The sequence below is a fragment of the Aotus nancymaae genome, unplaced genomic scaffold, assembly GCF_030222135.1.
Source record: "Aotus nancymaae isolate 86718 unplaced genomic scaffold, 86718_ANA_hifiasm-v0.15.2.pri h1tg000022l_1, whole genome shotgun sequence".
NCBI lineage: Eukaryota > Metazoa > Chordata > Mammalia > Primates > Aotidae > Aotus > Aotus nancymaae.
In genome coordinates, this window is record NW_026988435.1 from 39,394,771 (window position 1) to 39,407,548 (window position 12,778).

The 12,778-nt window shown below is 45.7% G+C and overlaps 2 protein-coding genes across 2 annotated transcripts in view; one reads left to right on the forward strand and one right to left on the reverse strand.

Moving 5' to 3' along the window:
* Positions 1-1,801: 1,801 nt before the first annotated feature.
* The window catches only part of MORC3 (MORC family CW-type zinc finger 3), a 51,756-nt gene continuing 40,779 nt past the window's right edge, over positions 1,802-12,778 (forward strand). The window contains exon 1 of the mRNA XM_064380137.1: positions 1,802-1,886. Within this exon, the coding sequence (XP_064236207.1) occupies positions 1,848-1,886 (39 nt within the window). The 5' untranslated portion in view covers positions 1,802-1,847. The remainder of the gene's footprint in view (positions 1,887-12,778) is intronic.
* Positions 9,237-9,578, reverse strand: LOC105712610 (elongin-B-like). Its single transcript, XM_064379932.1, has one exon. It carries the CDS (start codon positions 9,576-9,578, stop codon positions 9,237-9,239), a length of 342 nt encoding a protein of 113 aa, XP_064236002.1.

Here is a 12,778-nt window from a genome sequence, read left to right on the forward strand (position 1 = left end):
TCCTTATCCAATTTGCCAGTCTGTGTCTTTTAATTGGGGCATTTAGCCCATTTACATTTAAGGTTAATATCGTTATGTGTGAATCTGATCCCGTCATTATGGTGCTAGCTGGTTATTTTACCTGTTAGTTGATGCAGTTTCTTCATAGTGATGATGGTCTTTACAATTTGGTATGTTTTTGCAGTGGCTGGTACCAGTTTTTCCTTTGATATTTAGTGCTTCCTTCAGGAGATCTTGTAAGGCAGGCTTGGTGGTGACAAAATCTCTCAGCATTTGCTTGTCTGTAAAGGATTTTATTTCTCCTTTGCTTAGTTTGGCTGCATATGAAATTCTGGGTTGAAAATTTTCTTCAAGAATGTTGAATATTGGCCGAGGGGAATAGATGTGAACTACTGATTAGAACTGGTGGAGAAGGTTGTTTACTGAAACTACAAGGAAGTTAAACTTTAAAATGAAGGACAAAGTACTGAACATACCGACATACTGATTCTTTGAAGAGAAATTTAGAACTCATTATATCCAACAGTAGAGATGGGGTTTCTTCATGTTGGCCAGGCTGGTCTCAAACTCCTGCCCTCAGGTGATCCGCCCACCTCAGCTGCCCAAAGTGCTGGGATTACAGGGGTGAGGCACCACAACCGGCCAGCTAACTTAAAAACATTTTTTTTTGTAATGAGGTCTCCCCGTGTTGCCCAGGCTCATCTTGAACTCCTGGGTCAAAGAGATCCTCATGCTTTAGCATCTCAAAGTGCCCAGCCTATTTTGCTTTTTAAAATAATTAATTAATTAATTTTGAGAGACTTGCTCTGTCACCAGAGCCCCAGGCTGGAGTGCAGTGATGCCATCTTGGCTCACTGCAACCTCCACCTCTTGGATTCAAGCAATTCTCCTGCCTCAGCCTCCTGAGTAGCTGGGATTACAGACGCCCACCACCACGCCCAGCTAATTTTTGTATTTTTAGTAAAGATGGGGTTCCACATATTGGCCGGGCTGGTCTTGAACCCATGTCAAATGATCCCCCAGCCTCGACCTCCCAATGTGTTGGGATTATAGGTGTGAGCCACTGCACCCAGGTTTTAGCCTTTAGGACTCTTTCTTTTCTTTTTTTTTGAGATGGAGCCTGGTTGCGCCCAGGCTGGTGTGCAATGGTGTGACCTCGGCTCACCGCAATCTCAGCCTCTGGGGTTCAGGCGATTCTCCTGGGATTACAGGCGCACACCACCAGGCCTGAAGTACAGACAGGGTTTCACCATATTGGCCAGGCTGGTCTCGAACTCCTGACCTCTAGTAATCTGCCCGCCTCAGCCTACCAAAGTGCTGGGATTACGGGCGTTACCCACCGCGCTAGGCGGTAGGACTCTTTTTTTTTTTTTATTGAATCAGAAGTTGATAATTTTCAGGGCAATAATTTCCGTCTTTATGGACACCAGTGGATAGGGAATGGCTTTTTTTCAGTGCAGTTCACATCCTACCAGGTTAAGTGCCTGGAGTTCACCTGTCTCGGTTACACCACACCTCGCGCCAGGCTTCAAACTCGCGACCCCCAAGTCTCCAGGTACAGCTTGGTGTCCAGCAAGGTACCGGCCTGTCGCCCCTCGCGCATGCGCTCTAGGCCCGCAGGGCCCAGCGCTGGGACCTCAGCTCCCAGCGTACCCTGCTTTAACCAGCCAGGCAATTCACCTTCCCCAAGCTCCCAGTTGGGCTTTGCCTGGAGGCGGAAGTGGGTGGGAGGGGTCAGTCGCGCGCCCCTCCCCGGAAGTGGGCGTGACCTCCAGGGCTCCAGTCGTTCCACCGTCTCCCAGTCGTGTTGCGGTTGAGGCCGGTCCTGGCTTTGTAGCTCGCTCAAGATGGCGGCACAGCCACCCCGCGGGATACGCCTCAGCGCGGTGAGCAGCCACGAGGGGTGGAGCGGGCCGTGTCCCAGGAGGGCGGGCAGGCGGGCAAGCGAGGGGGGGGCTGGCAGTGGGCGGTGGCGGCTTGTGGGCCCGGTGCGGCGGCGGGGGCTGCGGCGGGGCCGAGGAGAGGGCGGCCATCTCGCTCCCGTCGGCGGAGTGGCTCGGCTGAGGGCCGGGCTGCGTTCCATCGCCTCCGCATTGTGTTTCAGTTTCGCTCCTGTGGCTTCGGGGCGGACCAGGGCCGCGGCCCCTCCTTCCAGCTCCCTCCTAGCCTCCTCGCAGCTGTCGTTCGCGGGCGAGGCCTCGGCGGGAGTTCCGCCTGCCCCCGGGCCGCGGAGCCCCTGACCCTCTTAAGCCCGTGGGGCACCGTGGTGGGAGGGAGCAGTTTCCGCATCCAGAAACGCCGGTGAGGGGGACTGGGCTCCGGGGCTGCCCTCAGGCTAGCGGAGCCGGGATGAGTCTGCCTGATTCCTGTCAGTGCCCGCAGCTTCCTTGGCAATGGAAGCCCTGGGGCTCAGACACTAGATCACCGAGCTCTTCTCTTTATCCCGCGTTGCGTCTGTTTGGGGGCGTTTCTATTTCACGGAAACCCTGCAAGCGTTTCACGTATCTTAAATCGCAGGGAGCGGTCACTCAAGAGGACTTGAACTCTCACGTCCAAGAAATGTGGGCGTGGCTTCCCCACCTGATTATCCTAAAAAAGTTTTCTTCCTTGTGAGCGCAGTTGATGCTAAGCAGAAATGTTCGTATTCACTGAAAGTTGTTGACTCTTGCCAAAGAATAATTGTCCCGGTGCCATTAATTTTAACATTCGAATTGGTAGTGACTGCTTGGGGTACAAACCCGTAGTGAATAATTGGTGCTTTGCTCTGCGATTTCTTTCATTCGTTTAGCCAGATTCTAACACCTGGTGTTATCGGACTTTAAATTTTTTCGAGTCCTATCTTTGTGAAATGATGCCTGGTTTTACTTGCATTTCCTTGACTGTGTAGTCGAACTCTTCGCATGTATTAGTCTTTGTGGTTTTGTGTGTCTGTGTGTGTGTTTTGAATTGCCTATTCGTATCCTTTGACCATTTTATATTTTTCTTTTGGGTGGATCTTTATTGATTTTTTTCTTGTGACTTGTAAAAGTTCTTTATGTATTCTGGATAAATGTCCATCCTTTCGTTATATAACTGGTTTATTGAGTGAGATAGGCTTTGGTAGTTTGAAAATAGAGAGCAACTTTGTGTGTGTGTGTGTGTGTGTGTGTGTGTGTGTGTTTTGCCACCGGCTGTAAACAATTATTCCCCACTTGTGTGAATCTGGGCCGACTGACGCTTTCCCATTAGCTTAAGGTATTGTAAAGTCTGGCCTCATCAGTTTACAATCTTTATTTTCTCTCTCTCCCTTTCCTCCTCTTTCTCCTATCTTCCCTCCGCCCCTCCTTCCCTTCCCCTCCCGAGGTTCAGTCTTGTTCAGGCCCAGAAACTTGTAGTGGAGAAAAGGAGTGAGTTGATTTCTTAACTGTTTCTGTCCTTTGATTCTCTTCTTCCTTCCCGGCCTCTGGGCCATTGTTGTAGACTTTTGCTCTTCAAGATTGAGGGGAGAAAGGAAGCAGAGATAATGGTCAAACAGCCTTAAGAGACCGGCATTTGTTAGCTGGCACTCTGGGTGTAGCTGCTGTCCATGTGCTGGGTCTTTGTTTTGTGGGTAATACGGGCTGTTGGGAACCGTATGACAGAGATCTCCCATCTGCAGCCTCTTTGCTTTTGCTTTAGGTCAGGAGTTGGCAAACTACATACAGCTGATGGGCCAAATCCAGCCTGACACCTGTTTTTGTATGGCCTGAAGGCTGAGTGATTTATACATTTGTAAATGGTTGAGAAAAAAAGAAGCATGTTTAGTGACGTAAAAATTATGCGAAATACAAGTTTCAGTTTCCATAAAATTTTATTGGAATATAGCCATATTATTTGCTTATAGTTCTCAAATGCTTGCATTAATGGAGATAGAAATTAATGAGCTGGTGGGGCAAGGTGGCTCATGCTTAAAATCCCAGCACTTTGGGAGACGGAGACCAGCCTGACCAACATAGTGAAACCCCATCTCTACTAAAAATACAAAATATTAGCCTGGCTTGGTGGCGGGCACCTATAATCCCAGCTACTTGGGAGGCTGACGCAGGAGAATCTCTTGAACCCTGGAGGCGGAAGTTGCAGTGAGCTGAGATCGTGCCATTGCACTCCAGCCTGGGTGACAAAGTGAGACTCCGTCTCAAAAAAAAAAGAAAAAAAATTAATGAGCTAATGTATTAGTCAAAAGTCTTACATTTTAAGCCACAAAAGGTGATCCCTTAATGGATACACTTTTTTTTTTTTTTTTTTGAGAAATGGAGTCTAGCTCTGTCGCCCAGGTTGGAGTGTGCATTGACACCATCTCAGCTCACTGCAGTCACCTCCCGGGTTCAAGCGATTCTCGTGCCTCAGACTCCCGAGTAGCTGGGATTACAGGCGCCTGCCACAACGCCCAGCTAATTTTTGTATTTTTAGTAGAAACTGGGTTTCACCATGTCTGCCTGCCTCAGCCTCCCAATGTGCTGGGATTACCAGCATGAGCCACCTAATTTTTTTTTTTTTTGGAGGTAAAGTCTCACTCTGTCACCCAGGCTTGAGTGCAGTGGCATGATCTTGACTTACTGCAGCCTCCACCTGTCGGTTTCAAGCAGTGCTCCTGCCTCCACCTCCTGAGTAGCTGGATTTACACGTGTGGGCCACCACACCGGGCTAATTTTTGTATTTTTAGTAGAGGCGGAGTTTCACCATGTTGTCCAGGCTGGTCTCAAACTCTCCACCTCAGGTGATCCTTCCGCCTCCCTGCCACCTCAAGTGCTGGGATTACAGGCCTGAGCCACTGTGCTCTGCCCAATGTATACACATTTTAAAAAGTCATTTAGGAGGTCAGGATGAAATGCAGAGTGACAAAAACTTTTAAAAAGTCATTTAGGATGTCCGAGGGTGAAATGCAGAATGACAAAAACATTTTTTTTTTTTTTTTTTTGAGACGGAGTTTTGCTCTTGTTACCCAGGCTGGAGTGCAATGGCGCGATCTCGGCTCACCGCAACCTCCGTCTCCTGGATTCAGGCAATTCTCCTGCCTCAGCCTCCCGGGTAGCTGGGACTACAGGCATGCACCACCATGCTCGGCTAATTTTTTATATGTTTAGTAGAGACGGGATTTCACCATGTTGACCAGGATGGTCTCGATCTCTTGACCTCGTGATCCACCCGCCTCGGCCTCCCAAAGTGCTGGGATTACAGGCGTGAGCCACCGCGCCCAGCCCCGACAAAAACATTTTAAAATTTTTGCTTTTTACCTCTGTAATTCTAGTGATGTGAAATGCATATACTTTGGTTTTTGTTGTTGATTTTTTTTTCGGAAATCCTGCTGTGGATTTAGCTGACACACACTCTTCACAACCTCTCATACTTCCAATGCTTTTACCACTTTTTTTTAGTTAAATTACTATATGGTTTGTTATTACTCTTACTCACAAATGAGCCAACTAGTGTAGTATGATTGCATTTTCTTTCCTATACAAACCTTTTGTTTTCCCTGAAGTTAACTGATTTATATTTGTTTTCTTTAGTTTTTCTCTGTACCGATCATCCGGACATCTAGAGAACTGGGATCTCTTTTCCAGATGGATTCAGACACACCCAGTATTTTGTCATTCGGAAGTCAGTTGGGAGTCATCGGCTCAGTTGTAATTTGGGGACTTCCCTTTAACATCTGTCTGGAAATTTCCTTCCCCTTTCCATGTGTCTCCATCTCGCATATCCCTCTGATATGTAGCTTAGTGACTGACATTCTGAAGCCCACTCTCTTGGGTTCAAATTCTGACTCATAATTGGGTGCATGTCCTTGGCTAAGTCATTTAACCTCTTTGTGCCAGAGTTTCCAATTTGAATGATGGCAGTAATAATCTTACCTACCTCAAAGTGTTGTTTTAAAACTTACATGAGGCCAGGCGTGGTGGCTCATGCCTGTAATCCCATCACTTTGGGAAGCCGAGACGGGTAGATCACGAGGTCAGGAGTTCAAGACCAAGACCTGGCCAAGATGGTGATACCCCATTTCTACTAAAATTACAAAAATTAGCCGGGTGTGGTGGTGGGTTCCTGTAATCCCAGCTACTCGGGAGGGTGAGGCCCGGGAGGCAGAGGTTGCAGTGAGCTGAGATCGCCCCATTGCACTCCAGCCTGGGTGATAGAGCAAGACTCTGTCTCAGAAAAAAAAAAAAAAATTACAAGAGCAGATAGATAAAAGGGCTGTGTGTGCTCTAGGTGCATAATAATATTTGCTATTTTTGTTATTGTTAGTGGTGGAGAATATCTACCCTTCCAGAAACCGGTGTAGCTTCCTGAGAAAAGGGTTCATGGGAAGAAAAAAATTGTCATTTCTTGAAAATACATTCATGCTACCTTTGGTCTTTCTTGAATTATGATATAATTTGGCTGGATTTGCATTCTGGATTGGAAATTATTTCCAAATTTTAAAGACGTGCTTGATTGTTTAATATTAGAGTCTGTGCATTTTATTGGGCACTTAGCCTGGAAGCTCAAGTCCTTAAGATCTGGAGAACGTTCTTATTTTGACATTTTCTTACCTCCATTTTTCTTTTTTATTTCCTGTTTTCTCATTTCTCCCTCCTTGGGGGATTTCCTCCACTTATCTCCACTTACCATAGTTTGCTCTTACCATAGTTTTAATTGTTACAAACAACGTCAGTTTTTGAATGTCTTTGAGACATTAAGAATGACAAAATATTCTTATTGCTAGATATATTGACCAAGTATTTTTGAAGTTTTCTTTTGCTCACTGCATTATCTATTTTCTTCATGTTTCTTTTACTGTATATTGTTTTTGGTTTCTAATTTATTATTATGTATATAATAAGACAGGGTTTCACCATGTGGGTCAGGCTGTCCTTGAACTCCTGACCTCAGGTGATCCGCCTGCCTTGGCCTCCAGAGTGCTTGGATTACAGGTGTGAGCCACCACGCCCAGCCTTGGTTTCTAATTTTAAACACTTTCAAATGTCTAGAAACAGCGTTCTCACATTTTGTTTTTGTTTTTGTTTTTGTTTTTTAAGATGGAGTTTCACTCTTGTCGCCCAGGCTGGAGTTCAGTGATTCAGTCTTGGCTCACTGCAACCTCTGCCTCCCAGGGTCAAGCAATTCCTCTGCCTCAGCCTCGCAAGTAGCTGGGATTACAGGCATGCGCCACCATGCTCAGCTGATTTATTTTATTTTATTTTTAGTAGAGATGGAGTTTCACCATGTTGGCCAGGCTGGTTTTGAACTCCTGACCTCAGGTGATCCACCTGCCTTGGCCTCCCAAAGTGCTGGCATTACAGTCATGAACCACCACATCTGTCAGCCTTCTCACATTTTTAAGTGAGACACTAAAAGCCAACTACAAGATTTTCATACATGAATAGAGCTAGTCCTTTGGTGGCCTTCACTGTTGGGTGATCACATAGGAAGAAATCATTTTGTTGGGATGCTCTATGTCCGTATTTGTAGACCATTAAAAGTGGGAACTGTTGGACCATAAAACAAGTATATTTTTTAAAACTAAAAATTTTAAAAATAATTTTAACAAACGAGAACAACAAAAACAAGATGCTATCCAGAAGGCCAGGTGAAATTGTTAAAGAACCAAATAGAACTTTTAAAAATTAGTTTCCCAAGGAGGAATTCTACATCTAGTCTTCTGCCATGGCATAATCCTGGCTGCTAGCTCTTAGAAATTGGCATGAAAGGGAGAAAGGAGTTTCACAAGTTTCAGTTTGCTAACTTGCTGTTTGTTTGGTTATTATTATTGTGATAAAACACATGTAGTATACAATTTATTATCCTAAGCATTTTAAAGTTTCAATTCAGTTGTGCTAAGTACATTCAGATTGTTGTGTAATCAATCTCCAGAACTATTCTTGCTGCAAAACTAAAACCCTGTACCCATTAAATTGTAACTTCCCCAGCACCTGACAAACACCATTCTACTTTCTATCTAGGAATTTTACTACAGTAGTCCCCACTTCTCTGCAGCTTTGCTTTCTTCAGTTTCAATTACCCAAAGTCAACCATGGTCTGAAAATGTTAAATGGAAAATTATAAAAATAGTTCATAAATTCTAGGTCAGGCGCGGTGACTCACGCCTGTAATCCCAGCACTTTGGGAGGCCGAGGCGGGTGGATCACCTGAGGTCAGGAGTTTGAGACCAGCTGGGCCAATTCGGTGAAATCCCGTCTCTACTAAAAATACAAAAATTAGCCAGGTGTGGTGGCAGGTGCCTGTAATCCCAGCTGCTCAGGAGGCTGAGGCAGGAGAATCATTTGAACCTGGGAGACAGAGATTGCAGTGAGCTCAGATTGCGGCATTGCACTCCAGCCTGGGGGACAAGAACGAGACTTGGTCTCAAAACAAAAAAGAAAAAATAGTTCATAAATTCTAAACTGTGCCCCATCATCTGAGTAGCAACTGGTATGTGAATCATCCCTTTGTCCAGTGTATCCACGCTGTGGATATGTGCTGCCCACCTATTAGTCACTTAGTAGCTGTGGGGTTATCAGATTTGGTATTATTGTATCATTCTATTATTAAATTATTGTTAATTTGGCCAGGCTTGGTGGTGCATGCCTGTAATCTTGGCACTTTGGGAGGTCGAGGCAGGGGAATCACTTGAGGTCAGGAGTTCAAGACCAGCCTGGCCAATGTGGTGAACTCCTGTCTCTCCCTGTCTCTACTAAAAATACAAAAATTAGCTGGGCGTGGTGGCACATGCTTGTAATCCCTGCTACTCAGGAGGCTGAGGTGGGAGAATTGTTTGAACCTGGGAGGTGGAGGTTGCTCTGAGCTGAGATCCTGCCATTGCACTCCAGCCTGGGCAATGAGCCAAAGTTCTTCTAAAACAAAATAAGTTGTTGTTAATTTGGCCAGGCATGGTGGCTCAGATCTGTAATCCCAGCACTTTGGGAGGCCAAGGTGGGCGGATCACTTGAGATCAGAAGTTTGAGACCAGCCTGGCCAACATGGTGAAACCCTGTCTCTACCAAAAAATCCAAAAAATTAGCCAGGCATGGTGGCACATACCTGTAGTCCCAACTACTTGGGAGGCTGAGGCAGGAGAATCACTTGAACCTGGAGGTGAGGTTGCAGTGAGCCACCGCACTGCACTCCAGCCTGGGCAACAGAGCAAGACTCCATCTCTAAATAAATAATAAAATGTTAATTTCTTTTGTTATTCACTCCCAAATCTCTTTTATTGAGGGTAATGGGCCTCTTGGGGGGGCTCCTCACTGCACGGCTTGTTCATTGGCATTGCTTCCCGAGTCCTGGGGCTTCATCATGTTGGGCAGCTTGGGCGGGCCGGAGAGTGGCTTGATGCACAGGGCCTCAAAGGTGTCATCTTCCTGGAAGGTCAGCCCTGCTGTGGCTGGGGCCTGTGGCCATGCTGTTTGGCTGGTGAAGCCACACTTGCCCAGTGTCTTGCCACCATCCAAGAGTTGGTCATCCTTGTACAGCCGCTGCTCGTCCAGTGGCTGCTTGAGGATGCCCTCGATGATTCGCTTCAGCTTGAACACCGTGCTGGACTCCTTGGCGTTGGTGAAGACGGTGGTCTTGTGGCACCAGATCATGACTTCCTGGGGGCGGCGGGCCAGCGTGAGGGCAAAGCCCGGGGCCCACTGCAGCGGCCCAGCTGCCCCCAGCCTGGCTGTCCCTCCCCAACCTAAAATGTAAATTTCTTACTATGCCTAATTTGTAAATTGAACTTTATCATTATGTATAGGAAAAAAACATAACATATATATGGTTTGGTACCATCTGCAGTTTTAGGAATCCACTGAGGGTCTTGGAATGTGTTCTCTGAGGATAGAGGGAGACTGCTGTACTTCTATTGGTGGAATCATACAGTATTTTATTGTGACTGCCTTATTTCATTAATGTCTTCAGGGTTCATCCATGTTGTATCGTGTGTTAGGATTTTCTTCTTAAGGCTAATATTTCATTGTATGTCAGAAGACAACATTATAATTTTAAAGGTCTTTTTCTTTATGAGACAGAGTCTCGCTCTGTTACCTAGGCTGGAGTTCAGTGGCACGATCTTGGCTCACTGCAACGTCTGCCTCCTGGGTTCAAGTGATTCTCTTGTCTCAGCCTGCTGGGTAGCTGGGATTACAGGTGTCCACCACCATGCCTGGCTAATTTTTTTGGATTTTTGGTAGAGATGGAATTTTGCCATGTTGGCCAGGCTTGTCTCCTAACCTCAAGTGTTTTTCCCTACTCAGCCTCCCAGAGTGTTGGGATTACAGGAGTGAGCCATCATGCTCAGCTTTTATTTCCTATTCTAGAATTGGGCAACATTTCTTCCGTCAAATACAGTAAATGTTCTAGGGAGCTGAGCAGAGGAGTTTGGCTTTATAGATAGAAAAAGGCTGAAGAAAGCAGAAACAAAGAACAAAAAGCAGATTGGTCATTTCAAAGTTAAGAAGAATAGAAAAATAACTGAATAATTGACATCAGGTTACTTTTTGTTGTAAAACAACAAAATGGGGGGAACTGTAAAACAGTGGGAACTCATCTATCACATAATTGACGGCTGAAACTGTGGCTGTTATCTCCCTTTATTTCTCTGAAGGTGAGATAACTTGTTTCAATTTGTTGACTGAAATTTTAGCCTGGGTGCCTCCTGCTTGATTTTTAATCTTGTTTTTGGAGTCCTAGAGCGGGAGCTTAATCCAAAACTATGGCCGCCTCTTTCTTTTGTTTTGGATACAAAGTCTCCATCTGTTGCCCAGGCTGGAATGCAGTGGCCTGATATCTGGGGTTCAAGTGATTCCCATGCCTCAACCACTCAAGTAGCTGGGATTACAGGCGTGTGCCACCACACCCAGCTACTTTTTGTATTTTTAGTAGAGAGGGGATTTCACCATGTTGGCCAGGCTGTTCTGAAATGCCCGGCTCCTTGGCTTCCCAAAGTGCTGGGATTATAGGAGTGAGCCACCACGCCCGGCCATCCTCCTCTATTTTTTATTTCAAATTTATATACATTTGATATGATCAAAAATGTATATCTTTGTTCTGGTTCTTGACACTGGAGCGCCTGAAATCTTTGGTATTTCCTGATAACCATGAGAGGAACATCTTTTGTTATTCATAATAAGCCCTTTTTATCACACCTTAGTTTATGCTAATTAGCTTTTTTTTTTTTTGAGATAGAGTCTCTCGCTCTGTTGCCCAGGCTGGAGTGCAGTGGCTTGATCTCAGCTCATTTCACCCTCCACCTCCCAGGTTCAAACAATTCTCCTGCCTTAGTCTCCCAAGTAGCTGGGACTATAGGCATATTCCACCATGCCCAGCTAATTTTTGTATTTTTGTAGAGATGGGGTTTCACCATGTTGGTCAGGCTGGTTTCGAACTCCTCACCTCAGGTAATCTGCTGCCTCGGCCTCCCAAAGTGCTGGGATTACAGGTGTGAGCCACTGCGCCCGGCCTCAGCTTGAGCTGACTCTTGTTAGGCCCCTGTGTAGCTTCCTAACAGGGACTGGTTGCCCTAGGAACTAGCCATGTCATTGGATGGTTAGAACTTTCAGTCTCAATCCCTTCCCCCAACTCTAGGTTGGGAGAGGGGCTAGAGATTGAGCTCAGTCACCTGTGGCCAGTGATCTACTCACCACGCCTATGTAATAGAACCTCCATAAAAAGTCCTGAGTGATGTGATGGGGTTCAAAGGCCTTAAGGATTGATGAACACATGGAGGTGCTGGGATAGTGGTGCATCCAAAGAGGGGGTGGAAGCTCCAGGCCTCTTCATGGGTTCCTTGCCCCATGTGCCTCTTCATCTCTTCATCTGGCTGTTCATGTTCTAATATCCCCCCGTTTTTTTCCCCCGGAGATGAAGTTTGACTCTGCCATCCAGGCTAAAGTGCAGTGGTGTGATCTTGGCTTACTGCAGCCTACGAGTACTTGGTTCAAGCGATTCTTCTGCCTCAGCCTCCCGAGTAGCTAGGACTACAGGCACCAGCCACCACGCCTGGCTAATTTTTTTTTTTCTTTTTTCTGAGATGGAGTCTTGCCCTGTTGCATAGGCTGGAGTGCAGTGGTCTCAAACTCTTGACTTCATGATCTACCTGCCTTGGCATCCCAGAGTGTTGGGATCCACCATGCTCAGCTGGAAATTTAGTTTCGTTAAGAGCTGTTTGTGATGTGTGCTTTAGAAAGTCCATTTTACATGATATACAAAGAAAGTCTGAATTGCATATACACCAGTTTGAACAGTCTTCTTCAGGAATTCTGTTTTTCTCACTTGTGTACTTCAACTTAATGGTAAATGAAGGTTTGGGAATTGTCCAGAAGCAAGTGTGCACAGAGGAAAAATAGACCTTTCTGACACCTTGTGGCCGCGCTGAGCACTACACGTGTGGTTGGCTTGAACTACACTCCTGTATTTTTAGGGCTCTTCACACTACAAAGTGCTCTTCCTTTTTCCCCCTTTTTAGGAGAGAATCTGTTCAAAATGAACAAAAAAAAAAGCATGAAAATTCTCTGCATACTGAAAATTTCAAGACTCTGCCTTTTAAAACTGTTTGTGTGTTTTTATGTATTTTGTACATACTACTAAGGAATTTAGAGAGTTCCCAATAGCATGAGGTTGACTGGCATATTCTTCCATAATGAATTGTGAGTAAAATCAGACATAAAAGTCTTGGAAATGAAGATGCAATGCAAATTTGTTGCATTGTGTTAAAAGGAAAAACCTTAGACAAGTTAAGAAAGTTTTATAGAGCAAAGAATGATTCAAGAATTGGGCACATGGGGCGCAGTGGCTCACTCCTGCA

Bases quoted from the DNA above. Each gene is read 5' to 3' on its own strand.
- LOC105712610 (XM_064379932.1), bottom strand. From the start codon at position 9,578: ATGATCTGGTGCCACAAGACCACCGTCTTCACCAACGCCAAGGAGTCC.